The sequence below is a fragment of the Ursus maritimus genome, unplaced genomic scaffold (assembly GCF_017311325.1).
Source record: "Ursus maritimus isolate PB19 unplaced genomic scaffold, ASM1731132v1 scaffold_28, whole genome shotgun sequence".
Taxonomy (NCBI): Eukaryota; Metazoa; Chordata; class Mammalia; order Carnivora; family Ursidae; genus Ursus; species Ursus maritimus.
This window is the reverse complement of record NW_024425341.1, coordinates 10,669,974-10,685,283: the sequence shown is the minus strand read 5'-3', so window position 1 is coordinate 10,685,283 and position 15,310 is coordinate 10,669,974. Positions and strand designations below refer to the sequence as shown.

Below are 15,310 nucleotides of genomic sequence, written 5' to 3'. Positions count from 1 at the left end.
GGGGGGGGGGGGGAACGGGAAGGACCGGCTGTGGGTAGGGGCGCCCCTGCCGCGCTGCGCCCCTGCCTCCCACCGCCGCATTCCGCGCATTCTTTCGCCGGCGTCCGGTCCTTGCCTCCGAACCCGTGAGGCGTTTCAGACCCTGGCCTTCAAAGAGCCGCTCCTTTCCCCGCGGGCGCCCTTCGCCTCCTCCCTCCTTTCCTTTTCCCTCCGGACCTGCTCAGCAGAGAGGAAGGGAGGTGGTGGCGGGAGGAGGGGCGGAAACCTCTCCCGCCGCCCTTTCCAAAAAGCACAACACTGCTCAGTGCGGGCGAGCCGGGTTTGCCCCTGCCGAACAGCGGGGGGCTTTGTTCTCGGCAGTTGTTTCCTGGCCATTTGACCTGTCAGCTGCTGGGGAAATGCTGCTGTTGACCTTCGGTTGAACTACTAAGGCGATTTTGCTGATTTTTCTTTTTCCGTGAGGGCTGCCTTTTGCACCTCCGATGGAACCTAATCCTCCTCTCTTCTCCCCAAAGCGCTTTAAGGGAAAGTGCCGGGAAGGGGTCGCACCGGAAGGGCCGGGCGCCCGGGATCCGGCGGCCTCGCCTCCCTGGTGGCGGAGCAGTGCCCGGGAGCCCCCGGCGGACGCACGTCCAGTTTCCTCCCGCGCCGGTGTGGGGGGCGAGGCTGGCGAGCACGCCTGCCCTCCCCTACCCAGTGCTGGCGTTCGTGGCAACGCGGAGAAAAATTTCTCCGGGGCGACCGTCCCCTCGAGTGGCACGGGCTGGCCGGGGTGTTCTCGGTGCCGCCCTACCCTGGACTCTCCCTCCTGATTTAGAGCCCAAGCCCGCGCCTTCCTTAGCGGGCCTCCGAAGCCAGGGCCCTTCTGGATGTCGTGCAGACCCACGTGGAGTCGGTGCATTTTGTTTTGTTTCTCTTCCTGGAAGAAATCCAGAGGGGATCGCCCTAGAGCAGCGCCGGGGCCTTGGCCCCTGGGCTTATTCCGGGCGCGAAGACACCTAAGCCCCCGGGAGGAAGTCGTATTTTTAAGGTTTCCTCCTCCGGGTCGTGGCACCCCCCTGGTCCCGCTGGGAGAGCCCATTGCCAGATCTGTCCCGAGAGCTGCCCCGCGGACTCGCCTATAGGCGCGAGGCTCATGCTCGGGGTCAGACAGGAGCCTCTGCGTAAAATGACAGCCCCTAGTAGGACAGGAGCCTCCGGGTAAAATGACAGTCCCTTGGCCGTTGACAAGCCCCTGGCCAAAGGAAAAGTGTTGTATGGGCTCTTTCCTCCCGAGGCCTGCACTGTTTCCTGGGGTCTGACCCGGTGTAGCAAGAGGGCGACGCTAGGCTTCTCCCAAGTCCACATCCTCGAGCGTCTAGGCCTGGGTGGCAGGTAGAACTAATGCCTTTGCAGGAACAGGCCCGGGCAGTAGCCCGGAAAGGTTCAGCTGTGTCTTCTAAGCAAAAGGAACCTACCTTTGGGAGCAGCCCTCTAAAATTCAGAGGGGTGGGTGGTGGTGATTGGTGGTGGTGGTGGTGGTGGTGAGGGGGGACTAGTCATGTAGTGAAGACAGAACGGCTGCCAGGTTAACAGGGCCGTATTCTATGTAACCTAGCTGCTTCTCCTATCTGTGCTGAGGAGAGGAAGTCTCAACACCGTTCCTCTTCCTCCTCTTGGCTCTCTAATGAAAAGACATCCCTAGTGAGGCCAGGAAGACCTGGGAGGTGTCTGCTCGCACAGGGCTGGGAGAGGAAAGCATGCCTCCTGAGTTCTGGCGGTGAAAATGTGGGTTCGTGGGAGGGCCCTCTGGGGGCAGGGAATGAAAGGGAAACACTGGAGGAGGAGGGAGGAAAAGCCCCTTAGATTATCTTAGTAAATGCCCGAGGGGGTTAGGGCTTGGCTGATTCGGTTCCCGTCGGAGTTGCTCATTTGAATTTTCATGTAATGGGACTTTGTGTAGGTCTCATTTCACACGTGGTTGTGAGCGTGGAGTAAACGTGGTCAGACATTAAGACCCCCAAGTGTTGGTCTCTAACAACCTGCGGGACAGAAATGCAGCAGAATATTTTCAGAAGTTATATTATCCTTCGCAGCCAAAGGCTCTCTAATTCTACCAACCAATGGTGTTTAAAAATCGGGTTTCTATTTCTGCCGCTTGGAAGGGCAGTGGTTACTCATGGAGGTGGTTAACTAACACCACGTGCAAGAATTCACCGTTAAGAGTAAATGTTATTTAATATCAATAAAATGCTGCCTAGCCTGTACATTTCCTAATATTACCCAAGTTTCGCTAAGAGCGGTCACTTAAATCACTACGTTTTCTGGTCTTTTTGCTAATAAAAGATTCCCATTGGCGTGAACCTTTTTTTTCTTTCTTTTCTCTTCCTTCCTTCTTTCCTTCCTTCCTTCCTTCCTTCCTTCCTTCCTTCCTTCCTTCTCCTCTAAGGTTGCTTTAATTTAAAATCCTGTAAGGCATTTTTGGGGAAAGTTTAGAAATTTCAGCTTTTCAGATTTTATTACAGTCCACATCTCCTTTGAAGTCCCTTTCTCTTTCCTTCGTAAATCCTCGGATTGGGGTTTCAGACCCTGGTCATTAGAGAAAGACAGAAAGAGCATTTTCTTACCCTAATAGAAGTCATTCTTTGCCTCTCATACTTCTCAAATAAGTCAGTCTTATGCAGAAGATTTTTAGGTATAAAAATACTATTTTACTTTTCTCCTGTCTAAAATTCATCTCAGCTCACGACTTTTGTCTGTTTTCATTTGAGTTCTGATTTAAAAGTTGTCCTGGCACTGTTTTGAGAAAGGATGATCAATGAGACAGTCTAGCTTCTTCCTCCAGGTTGGAACTCACATATGGTTTAGTCCTAAGGCCTGACCATACAGATGGTGACCTGACACTTTTCTGTTGGAAACAGCCAGCAAGGCCAGTGATGGAGTGGGGAGCGCTCAGCCGGCAGCCCTGCTAACTGTGGTGACTGTCTCGTCTCTCCCTGTCCCCAGTTGCCCAGCCCCGCCCCCCAGGTCAGTGGCATCGAACAGAAGACCCTGGGGGGGGGGGTTAGGTTGCACCCCTCCTCCACCCAGAAAAATGAATTAGCGTTTCTTCTTACAAACATGACACAAAGCCCATGACAGCCAAGGCTTGACCTCAGAATGACACAAAATGGTAGGCCTTAAAGATAATCTCTAACTTCCATTGCAGTTCGTTAAAGAATAACAACGAATGAAGCAAACTCACTGGTTTTTGCATCATTTGAACTGGATGCTTCCAAGGGACAAAAATAACTAAAGACGGGGTGTAGATACCAACTGAAAGTGAAAACCTGATCATTACTAAGCCTATCCCAGTTCCCTTGGGCTTGTTCTCGGGGCTCACAGGGGAGGGGGGCTACACGGGACTGAGGGAGGGTGGGTTTTTTTATTTTAAGATTTTATTTGGGAGAGAGAACGAGCCAGGGAGGGGGTCAGAGGGAGAGGGAGAAGCAGACTCCCAGCCAGGACCCCGGGATCACAACCTGAGCTGAAGGCAGACGCTTCACCGACTGAGCCACCCAGGCGCCCCAAGGGTGGCCCTATTTAAGGAGCCAAGAAATTCCTTTAAAAAATCACAACATCTGAAACCAGATAGCCAGTTTCCTCACTGGGAGGCGTTGCCGCCTGACAAAGGCAGTTTGACAGGAAGAAAAGTCCACTCTCCAATGGAAGGCCGCGGAAGCCCGCTTGCTGAGTGGAGCAGATAGCCCAGAAGTTCTGGGAGGGACCGCAACCCAGACCCGGCCCCAGATTGGCAGTAGGTGGCAGCCAGCTGGCGCAGGACGCCCAGGTCTGTGCCCGGGGTCCCCGCATGAGCAGCTCACTCAGGTAACTTTTCAGTATTGCTCAGGGTTTACATGGGTGCTCACCGAGGTAGCACCCACATCAAGGGACGTCCTCACAGCCGGATGACACGGACTTTCTTGCTGGGTAGCATCGGCCTTGTGTTTTTTGTGCCAGGAGAACAAGCCCCTGTCTGTGAGCCCTGCCTGTGAATGGGTGACATGCTGAGGATTGAGAGGGTAACTGAGAGAGTGACAGCCGTATTAAGATCCATGACCATTGTCACCACCAAACGACTGGCTTTCCCCATCACAGACCCCACTAAGGGTCCGATTGTGGTGATCTGATCAGCACTACATCAGCCTGCCTTTTCTAGAACACTTTCCTGCATCCTGTCCCAGCCCTGCATGGACGCGTGGCCTGTGGGTGGTCCTTTGCAGTAAGCTGTGACAGTTGCCTTGCTGTGTGAGTGTGAGAAAAAGAGTGTGGAGCTCAGCTAGGAGAGGGAGTTATTCCTCAAGAAAATTGACGGGGTGGGGTGGGGAGGAATTATGTTCCTTTTCTTCCCTCTAGCCTCTCAAGTTTCAAAATGAAGTTGAGAAAAAGAGAGCTTTAAGACTAGAAAGTCTTTTATTAAGAACACGGGAAAAACGGGTCAAAATTAGTCAGAATATCTGTTATGGAATTACATTCTGTTGGACACAGACAGAACAGGTGGAAAGTCATTGGTGTACGTGTCATGATATTCAGAAGCTCGAAAAGCAGATCCTTAGAGACACCTGCTGTCAGTCCGTAGTTTGCAAATAAAGTTCGTGGCATTTAGGGTCACAGAGTATTGGCACTTAAAGATGATACAGTCTAAAATCCTGACATCGTGGCCTTGTAGGGACATAGTCACACCTGAAACCAGAGTTCCATGAAATTATATACCCTCTTTAAACGGAATGCATTTCCAGAGGCTTCTATTCTGTTATATCCCATTTGCTGGTCAAGACTTCTAAGTGACAACCTGTAGTTTGAAAAGCCCTGGAAAGAAGCAGAGTTTGGTGAAATGTCAGGAGTGTCCTGTTCAGATCCTTTTCTGTTTTTGCATGAAAATTCTGTGTCTTCAACGGGGTGAAACCAGCAGGCTGTGCGTCCCCCAAGAGAAGAACCACCAGGAAGGCAAAGATGGGCACACAGCAGGGTAGGCTCCTGATGGCCAGACTAGCAGATGGCTTCGAGGCCAGTGGGCTGAACGCTGGCCCTGCCCTTACTTGAGGGGGGCCCTGAACCTCAGTTTCCTCTTTTGTAACATCGGGGCCAGTCACCTCAAGGGCTGCTGGTTGGACCCATGTTTGGAAAGAGCCTGGCACAGAGTGAGTATTTCCCCTTAGTAACAGTGGCTGTCTTTTTAACTAACATGGCGCTGATGGCCGTAGAGGATGGAGGCTCTTGTGGGGTGTGGGCGTGAGTGGTTTCCTAACTTGCAGGCTTCTGCTGCTACCACCCTGCCTGCATGCTCTTGGCCGGTCATTGCGTGTTCTACTCATCTGACACGTCCTGGCCCAGTGCAGCTCATCGGCCTGCAAAAAGGACCTCCTTTGGTGCTGCTCCTTGTAATGGATCCTCCAAAGCTAGGGACAGCTCAGGAGGGAAAAACCCTCTCATTGCTGCCCCTGGCCTGGGTTGCTCCAGTCCCTTGGGCTAATCTCTTCTTCACTCGATTCCTTTCTGCGTGTTCTTTAAAGATCTGCCAGAGGGAACTGACTTCAGTCATAATGATTCTGCTCCATTCTAAAGCTGTCTTCTCGCACCCTCTCTGTCCTGTTAGGAGAAGTCTGGGGGCTGTGGGGGCAGGGGATGACAAATGGCCCCCCTCGAGCCTGGTCTGGCCCCGGGTCACCTCTGTCCTGCCCAGTTGGCTGTCTGACCCCTGCCCACCATTGCCCTGGCGCCCTCTGCTTGCGGCTCTGCTGTGCTGTCTGCAGGCTGGGCTGAGCCACCTGGAGGCAGTGAATGGCCCTGATGGGGAAAGGTCCTGGACAGTGCAATGCCTGCCTTTCTGTCCGATGACCGGATCTCAGGACTGTGAGTGGAAAAAATTCAGTGAAGGCCGGGAGGAGAAGGCTGTCCAAAGTCTGGAACGTTGCCAGTAATGCTGGGTCCCCTTGTAGGTGCCAAAAAAGGAAGGCTTCATTATGTGTCTCCCCGAGGCCAGGCGCAGGGCCCCGGCTGTTCAAGGTGGTCCTCGAGGGACACTGCCAGGCCCCGACGGTTCATCACATTTTACAGATGAGGGACAGGCTCAGAGAGGTTCCATGATAGCCCTAGGCCGTACAGCTGATGATTGACTGGGGTGGGGTGCAACCCAGACCTGCGAGTCTGACGGCGTGTCAGTCTGGTTCCCTGCCCTGTACCTTCTCCGTAGTGGGAAGAACACCGTGTCAATCACTCTGAGGCCCCCACCACTTCCGGTGCCCAGGGCGGTGTTGGGGGATGGTGGTGGTGTGGGATGCTCCTCCTCTGTGACCTTGCCCCCTGGCCCTGGCCCCCCAAGACTCCCCCACTCACTTGCCTGTGGGTACTGCCTGTCTCGGTGATGGGCTTATGGAGGGCACCGCCCAGGCCTTATGTTTCTTTGAAAAAAAAATGTATATAGCTCAAATTATGTCATATAAACACAGAGATTCGTTTACTTAAACTCTTCAAATTCTGTAGAAATGTATAGAGTAACAAGTAATGGCTTTGTATATAAATGTTCACCAGCGGTGTGTCGATTGGTCCGTTTCCCCTTCCACCCTTCCAAGGGGAACACAGAGTGAGGTTTCCCGAGTCCTGTCTTAGGGACACTTGCTGGCTCTTCCCCCATCCTCCCTTCACTGCATTTGGGGCAGCTATGTTTGTAGCCTTCCAGGAAAAAGGGGTGCTAATGGGCAGGAGGGGTGCCCCTGTGCTGAGATGACCGGGAAGGCCACCAACACGCCTGAAACCGCCAGTTCTGGTTTCTCGAGCGGGTTTTCCATCCGGGGAGGTTGGGAACTGTGGCTCAGCAGGAGCCAGGCCAGTGACCAGGGAGATAGCCATTTACATCCCAAGGGAGGGAGTGGAGGGGAGTACAGAAGACTGGGGCTCAGAGGAAAAAATGTACACCGTGTTTCTGTAAGCCTCATAATGGGGCGAAGAATCATTTCCCTTCCTCAGCAAAACAGTATTTTCTAGGGGCGGGCGAGCGGGATTTGGGCAAGTCATTGACTAACCATCACACGTCTGCACGGTGGACGGTTCCCACGGATGGACTGAGGGCACACTGGCCCCATACCGCTCACACACAGACATTGAGCTGTGCCAGCCACCTACGTGACTGTCGGGTGAGCGGGTCCGTGAGAGTGGTTGTTCCGCAACCTGCAGTTTCTGTTGAATTTATGATCCACTGTGGGTCCTACAGAAAGTGCAAAATCAAAATACAAGCAGGGCCAGATGTGGACAGTCGATGCTAAGTTACTCACCAAGCCACGTGCCGGAGCTCCCAGGTGAATCAGAGACTGGCCAGGCTTTTCTGTCCTCCTGGTGTCGCCCGGCCACTCTGCCTGCATCGCTGCCCACCCCCAGCCAGCCTGCGCTTCCCTGCCCGGGACTAACCCGATTCCAGAGAAGTTGGCTGTTTATTCTAAAAAGACCTCCCTTCCCCGGAAGACGATCCCACAGATAACCATTCCAGAGCTTAGCGGCTCTCAGGGCAGGAAATCCTGCCTAGCCCCAAACCTGTATGGAGCAAGAGGGATTTCTATTTAAGCCCGTTTCCTCTTATTTTGGCCCCTTGTTGATGGAACAGCTGTTTGTGAGGCCGGGCGATTGGCATCTGTTCTGTTGCTGAGATCCAGAAGGGCTGGTGCCAGGGTAATTTTTTTCCCCCTTCTCTCCCACATCTCCAAAGGAAGGGCTGCAGTTGGGGGGTGACAGACATCTCTGTAGGTCCCAGGGCCCGGCACCAGGCTCCCTCTGTGTTCATGGAAACCCACAGTGGCCATCCTGTCTCCCATGCTTTATCATCGCCCTCAGGAGCTGCTGTGGAAGGTCCCTTCGGCATACTGCCCCTGCACGGCCTCCTTTCTGTGTCTGCATCCCCAACCCAAGTCTTGTTCCTAAAACTTGCCTTCCTGATGAAGGCCCCGCCAAAGGAAGCTCTCTCAAGGCTCCGTAGCCATTATCTCTGGGCCCACAGCGCCACCTGGTGGCCAGTGTAGATCCAGCCAGCCCCAGCTTCGTAGCCGTTCTCCTCAGTCTAGGGGTACGATACAAGTCCTTTCTGGTTTTCTGCTGTGATAATAATAGTGACCCTATTAACCCGAACCTGTTTGTCTTTTACAGGTGGCTATGAGAGGTTTTCCTCCGAGTACCCAGAATTCTGTTCCAAAACCAAGGCCCTGGCAGCCCTCCCACCTGCTGTGCCCCCCAGCACTGCGGAATCCCTGGACGTGGGCTGCAGCTCCTGTGGAACCCCACTGCACGACCAGGTAGACTCGGGGTCCAGAGCCCGGGAGCAAGCGGCAACGTGGGGGCCAGGGGGCTTATTTTCAGGTCTCTAATTTTCAGGGGTTTGGGATGCAGTGCCTCAGTTTGGGGAGAACATAGTGAGCCCTCAGTATTGGGGTGGGGTGTGAGGGAGGGTCCATTTGATCCTTGGAATTCTTCCCCTTCCCTCTTACTAGCCTCACTCTGAAAAATACAAAGACATAACTTTCTGCCTTAGCCTCGGAAGTTAGGTGCAGACAAGCGAGGACCGCTAAACCGGAAGCGTGTGACCTGCTATGTAGAAAGCTGAAAGAGCACCCCTCTTTGAAGGCGCGGCCCAGGGACCTGAGGCCACCCCCTCCATGTACAACCCACTGTAAATGCCAAGTGGACATACATGGTCGGCCAACTCCCCTAAGAAAACCAGCTCAAGCTGCTGTATTCCTTACAAGCCGACTCCTTCTAGCCCTTTCATTTAGATGGAGAGGGAGTGAATTTATGGGGTCCAGCAGCTCTATTCCCAAATCCCAGATCCTAGATCATCCGAGTTGATGTGACTCAGAAAATGTCATGAATTTAAGCCAACGTTACCTCCTGTTGCCAAGACCCCTCCTCTTGTCTGTGAGGCTGACGTACACCTGCTCTTAATGAGCCAAGCGAAGATGTATCCTACCAAGGAAGTCCCCACGCCACACACCAGATAGCTTGGCCAATAGTAGGTGTAGAGGAATGTCGCAAATGGTGCGGCAAGGCCAGCGTGGCGCCTGCCACTTCGTGTATCGAGGCGGACGGAGGTGGGCCGCTTGAACCGCTGGGTGGGGCCCGCCAGGCTTTACCGTCCTGCCCTCTCCTCCCAGTAGGGAGGAGGGGAGAGGCTGGAGAAGCCGCCAGGCCTGTCATTCCACCGGGAGCCCCATCAGGAGAAGGGGAAAGCTGGGAGGGCTGTGTTCCCAGGGGTTCTCCCTTGGGCTTATGAAAGCCCACCTCGGACAGATTCCCTCACCCCGTCCTCCCTTTTCCTGGGTGCCTTACACTCACCGTGTCCGGGGGCCTTTGCTTTCCCTTTCTGGTGCAGGGGGGTCCCGTGGAGATCCTTCCCTTCCTCTACCTCGGCAGTGCCTACCACGCCGCCCGGAGGGACATGCTGGATACCCTGGGGATCACTGCCCAAACCACTTTGAAGGACACTATCAGTACAAGTGCATCCCAGTGGAAGACAACCACAAGGCGGACATCAGCTCCTGGTTCATGGAGGCCATCGAGTACATCGGTAGGTTGGCGCTGTGGCGGACGCCAAGGGCCGGAGGATGGGAGGGAACCATGAGTCCTCACCGTTGAAGGATGGACATAGGGGGCGCTGTGTCCAGCGTGTACCCATTTCCCCTCTGCCTCTAAGGGAGGCTGGCCGCCTGGATGTTGTGTTGGGGTCAGATAGGAAGATCGACTCCCACTCCCGTGCTGTTAGCCTATCCCGCCAATAACGTTCTCCTCGCGTCCGGATGTCTCTATGATGAGGCTTTGGGGATGGGGAGGAAGACAAATAAAGGGAGAGTTGGGACATTGTTTTTGTTCCTGCAAATGGAAATCCTTGAAGGTATGTTGGGATTTAAGCGGCTTTTGAACACGGGTTTTTCCCAAGCTTAGTGCATTTGGTAAAGACTCAAAAATAGCCTGGATGGGTGGAATCCTCGAGTCCCCTGCAGTGGGCTTCTCCCCTCCCCCTCCTCAGCTAGGAATGTTATTCCCTGAATGGGAGTGCCCCTCCTCCAACCGTCCACAGACAACCCCTGCCCCCCCCGCACTGTCCCGGCGGGGAGGGGGCTGGCTGCCCGCACCTGCCGCCTGGCCACCCCGGGGGGCCGCGCAGGGCACTAACGGCGCCGCGCTCTCTGCCCCAGATGCGGTGAAGGACTGCCGCGGCCGGGTGCTGGTGCACTGCCAGGCGGGCATCTCGCGCTCGGCCACCATCTGCCTGGCCTACCTGATGATGAAGAAGCGGGTGAGGCTGGAGGAGGCCTTCGAGTTCGTCAAGCAGCGGCGGAGCATCATCTCGCCCAACTTCAGCTTCATGGGGCAGCTGCTGCAGTTCGAGTCGCAGGTGCTGGCCACGTCCTGCGCCGCCGAGGCCGCCAGCCCCTCCGGGCCCCTGCGGGAGCGCGGCAAGGCCACGCCCACCCCCACGTCGCAGTTTGTCTTCAGCTTCCCGGTGTCGGTGGGCGTGCACGCGGCCCCCAGCAGCCTGCCCTACCTGCACAGCCCCATCACCACCTCCCCGAGCTGCTAGGGCCGCGGGGAGCCCCGCCCCGGACCCTGCCGCCGCCGGCTCCCTGGGCTCCCTGCGGGGTGGGGCTCGCGGGGACTGACGCGGGAGCCCGGCGCCCAGGCTCCGCCCGCCCCTCCTCCGGGCCGGCTAGAATGGCAATAAGGACTGCGAATACACCTTACACGCAGACAGAACACTCCAACCGAGAGCAATAACGGCTGCCTCCGCGGGCAGGGAAGACCTCGGTTTGGTTGTGTGTCCGTGTTACTTTTCAGATAGGAATTTCTTACCTCATTTTTTTAAGCAGTAAGGCTTGGAGTTATGAAACCCACAGATCCTGGCAAATGTGCCCGCCCAGTTTTATTAAGGGGGGCGCGGGGGGAAGGGACAAAAAGAAAACAAGTTTGCCGGAAGTGCCTGGTTCTGTGTGCTTCCTTCGTTTCTTTTGTTCTTGTAACAGGTTTTGGTTTTTTGTTTTTTTTTAAGAAATCTTCCAGGATGTGGTTTTCCTTTAGAAATCACCAACAGGTGGATAGTGATGCTTAATAATAAAGGTATTTATTAAGAATTTCCTCAGCGTATGCAAGTGCAAGGAGCCTAGTGAGGGTGCGTGTAGGATATATGTATGTCCGCGCCCCGCCGCGGAGCCGAGGGCGTGCAAAGGGCCAGGCCGCTAGGAGCTGCACGGTGTCTCCCAGCTCGCACTGGTTGCGACCAAGAAGTAAGCAGGCTGGGGTGGCAGGAGGAAGAAAGGAAGGACTACTTTCTGATTCCTTTTGAAGCTGGTTCCTGGGCACAGGGAACGCGAAAGCGGCTCTAGGTCCCCATGATACAACCTTTTCTTAGGGTCAGTAATTCCGTTTGGCGGTGGGAGCCTTTTCTCACACATCTGCTGGAAGACTTGTCTATCATCTGTGATAAATGCCGCATCGTTAAAGGTGCTCCTGGAAAATTGGGTGCCATTGAGACTGTCTTACGTGGGAGTCCCACAATTGGGTGCAGTCGAGATTGCCCTACGTGGAGCGCGGCCCTTGGGGCGAGCAGCTAACTAGAGATGGACCTGACGTGAATCCTCGGGTGATGGGAAGCACCGTCTTCTCTCTTCTGCATAGATCTGTGGTTTTCATTTTAGAGGGTTTGCCTGTTTGGAGGGCAGTAGAGCAACAAGCTCTTGGCTTCTTAAAATTCCAGGTTTAGGTAGCTCATTTTTCCAGGCCCTTATTTGAATAAGACGAGGGGAGTGAACACCATGTTTGAGGTCTAGAAGGGAAGAGGGCGTGAGTCAGGAGCTGGCTGCTCGGCTTCTATCCTGGGCACCGTGGGCACGCGGGTGCCATTTTGGAATCCTTTCTTGGGCTAATGCCATTTTAAGGGGCCTCTCCAAATGGAGATAAGGCTTTTGGAGGGAGAAGGATGTTTTCTGTGGGTTGGGCTTGGGGGGAGGGAGGAGGGAAGCTACATGTGACTTCATTTGTCGTAGTGTGGAACCGTGTTGTCACGGAGTGCCAGCTTACAGGTGTTTGCAAACTTGTCTAGAAATGAGAGCATGTTTGGTCTTTGGGTTTCTTTGCGTTTGGTTGGTTTTGGTTTTCTTTTTAGCCCCTTGTGAGTCTCGATCTAAATGAACGTTCTCGCTCATCCATAAATAACTTCAAGCCTCAGTGTCAGAATAGCATTGGAATTCTCTCTTCTCCTGGCATCCCAGACAGGACCAGGTTCATTACATTTCCTTCCATAAACATGAACCTGTGTTGGCATCACTCACCCTGCCTTTGTCAAGCCCTGTCTTTGGGGGAGGCCAGAGTTCCCGCTTCCTGTTTTTTGAAAAGCCAGGGGCTCCCTCCGTCCCCGGGAGCTGCTTGGCTGAATAGGTAGGGGTGAGGTGAGGGGTTGGGGTCCTTGGACAATGGACTTATTTAGAGATGGCACAGTTGGCTGTTCCCACTTTTTCCTTGATTCCTGGAACTGCTCTGTGTTTTGTGATGAGTGAGGTCCAGTGAGTTCTGCAGCTTCGAGAGCTATGGGTTCCAACAGCCAATAGACCTGGGGGGTGGGGGAGCCTGTGGCAGGGGAGGGAAAGTCACCTGGAACAGACTCACTTTCTATAGAACAAGTGTACATTTGCCAAAACCTACGTATCGTGCTTTCCCGGACTGGATTCCAACCACACGGACATTTGGAGCTCGGGACCAGCCCCAGACATATCTTTCCCCCTGCTTCCCAATTCAAGTCTTCTGTCACCATGTCAAACTGTTATTTATAAAGCCATTTTCTTTGTACTTAATAACAGCCTGAGTCCCAGAACTCTGGGAGATAAAATAGGAAATTGGCTTGATCTTAAAAGGGGATTTTTTTTTTTTTGTCATAATTCTGCCATCAAGAAGCCTCTTTGATGACTCGAAATAACTCTATAAGGAAGACACCACCACAGGGTCAGCTCAAATGGCCGGGTGGATTTCAGTTGGCATCTCTCCCATGAAGTGATTTCTGGTGATGCAAAATTTCTGTAATGGCCAGAAAACCTTGCCACTTTCACTGATCTGTCAGCAGTGCTGCTGGCTACCTTGGATCTTCTCTAGTGACCAAGGGATGCGGTCGGCTCCCTCCTGGAATCTTGTGTGACCCAAGGTTGTTTATGGAGCACTAAGGGTAATGGACTTGACTTTCCCATGGAGAAGTATTAGGCTGAAGCCGTTTTGCTCAGGTGCTCAATCCAGCTGGATTCCAGAGTTTTCGACAAGGTTGGGAAGCCATGAGAAAATTTTTAAAAATCTGTGGGAAAGTGGACAGAAAGGGGGTAGGATGGTCGATTCGGGTGGGAGTTGGCCACCGAGCCCGTAGTATTAAAGCAGTGGTTCGCCTTGGCTGTCCATTGACATCAACTAGGGAGTTTTGAAAACCTTGCTACCAGGCTCTCCCAGAGCAATTAAACCAGGATTTCTGGAGCTGGAACCCAGGCGTCCGTATGTTTCAAAGCTCCCCAGGTGCTTTCCACATGCGGCCAAGGTGGGGGAAACCGCCTTGCTTTCTGGAGGGCAAGGTGCTGTTGGAGGCGGGTCTCTCAGAAACCACAGCCAGGGGTTTGTCACTGTCTTGGCAGGTTCCTGCTGCCAGTTCCAGTGGAGGGACAAGATGGGTTCTCTCAGGAGCTCAGGGAGCATGCGACCTCCTGAACGGGGCACCTTTCATGCTCCTTGAAGGGCAGCTGATCTGTGGAACATTGTTAGGGACCTGAATACAGTGTCTGGATGTTGGGGTTTTGCTTAAATGTTCCTTGTCTAGCAAGAAAGATATGGGGAGTTTCACCTCTTAAAAGTATCCCCGTCCCCCAGGAGCACCCTGCCCGTCCTTAGAGCTTATGAGTCATATGAGGAAGAGGCTTCTTCGAGACAGAGCAATGCAATACTTGTAACTTTTGTAAATAGTCGCATCTTTCAGAGTGATGTCATTTCTACGTTTGATATGCTCGTATTTCTGTAGGATGTATATAGTTTAGGGGATTTTTTTTGTTTGGTTTTGTTTTTTAGAGGAGTCGACATGTCTTTTTATTTATTGCTTGAAAAAGATCATTTGAAGAAAAATAAATACATTTTCAACCATGTCTGGCCTGGTTTATCCTTTCCTTGAAAACTGCACTGCTGTGATGACTTGGAAGGGAACAAAAGAAGGTCCGGGGCATTGGATAATCCTGTGACCTTCGTGACAGAGATGGTAAGATGGTAGACCGGCTGATAAAATCAGGCCCATTTTTGTTCCCTGACCACCACCCAAGGACAGTGACAGGAGCAGGCTGACCTGCATCTCTAAGAACCTGGTTTCTCCAGGAAGAGCCTCCCGTGGAAAGAAAGACTTGAGCAAGAAGAGACAGGGAGTGTCCTTTATCTGATCTACTTTGGGCCAGGCACGGGACCCAGTGACAAGGATGGCTCCGTGGTAGGAGAGGTCATACAGCCTAAGCAGGAAGTGATTAGGGCTATAGTAGGAGAATATATAAGGCGTTACCCCCGCTGGGACACCCCCGCCCCGTTGATAACAAGGGGTCCTGCCTGGCTCACACAGAATCTTAGGACATTTTACTAACTTCATATTCCATCGGGATCACGGAAATTAGCAATATTTTTCAAGGCCAGATTGAAAAATACATGGATGAAAGTCAGTGGTTCCCCCTGCTGATCTGTGGATTGCTTGTATCAAGTTCCACTGGTACGAAAACATGTTAGTAAACTTGCATTCCCACTGTATCACTATTATTTAACCTTCTGAAAGCACTAGCCGATGTGAATAGCACGTGAAAAAAAAGGGATAGGATTTGGAAAGTTGGGAAGCCAGATTGCTTGCAGAGGATATGTGTCAGAAAAACACAAGAGAATCAACCGAAAGACCATCAGAAACAAGAGAATTAAGTAAATGCTCGATTGTAACATTAATATGAAAAAATCAGTAGCCTTCTTAGGTAAAAATATCAATTAAAAATAAAATAGAAGTCGTAGATCCCATTTACAATAGAATTTAGAGATGAAAAGCCTACAATAAACTTTATCAGAGATAGGCAAGACCCATATGACGGACATGGTAAAGCCCTGCCAAGGGACATAGAAGAACACGTAAAGGGGCGCCTGGGTGGCTCAGTCACTTGGGTGTCTGCCTTCGGCTCAGGTCATGATCCCAGGGTCCTGGATTGAGTCCCATATTGGGCTGCCTCTTCAGCGGGGAGCCTGCTTCTCCCTCTGCCGCCCACTTGTGCCTACTCTC

The 15,310-nt window shown here is 53.0% G+C and overlaps 1 protein-coding gene across 1 annotated transcript in view; it reads left to right on the top strand.

The window, feature by feature from the left end:
* DUSP4 (dual specificity phosphatase 4) overlaps nucleotides 1-14,156 on the top strand; it is a 17,250-nt gene extending 3,094 nt beyond the window's left edge. The window contains 4 exon segments of the mRNA XM_040643273.1: nucleotides 8,152-8,297; nucleotides 9,371-9,455; nucleotides 9,458-9,565; nucleotides 10,194-14,156. Of these exon segments, the coding sequence (XP_040499207.1) occupies nucleotides 8,152-8,297; nucleotides 9,371-9,455; nucleotides 9,458-9,565; nucleotides 10,194-10,579 (725 nt within the window). The 3' untranslated portion in view covers nucleotides 10,580-14,156.
* The last annotated feature ends 1,154 nt before the right edge of the window (nucleotides 14,157-15,310 follow it).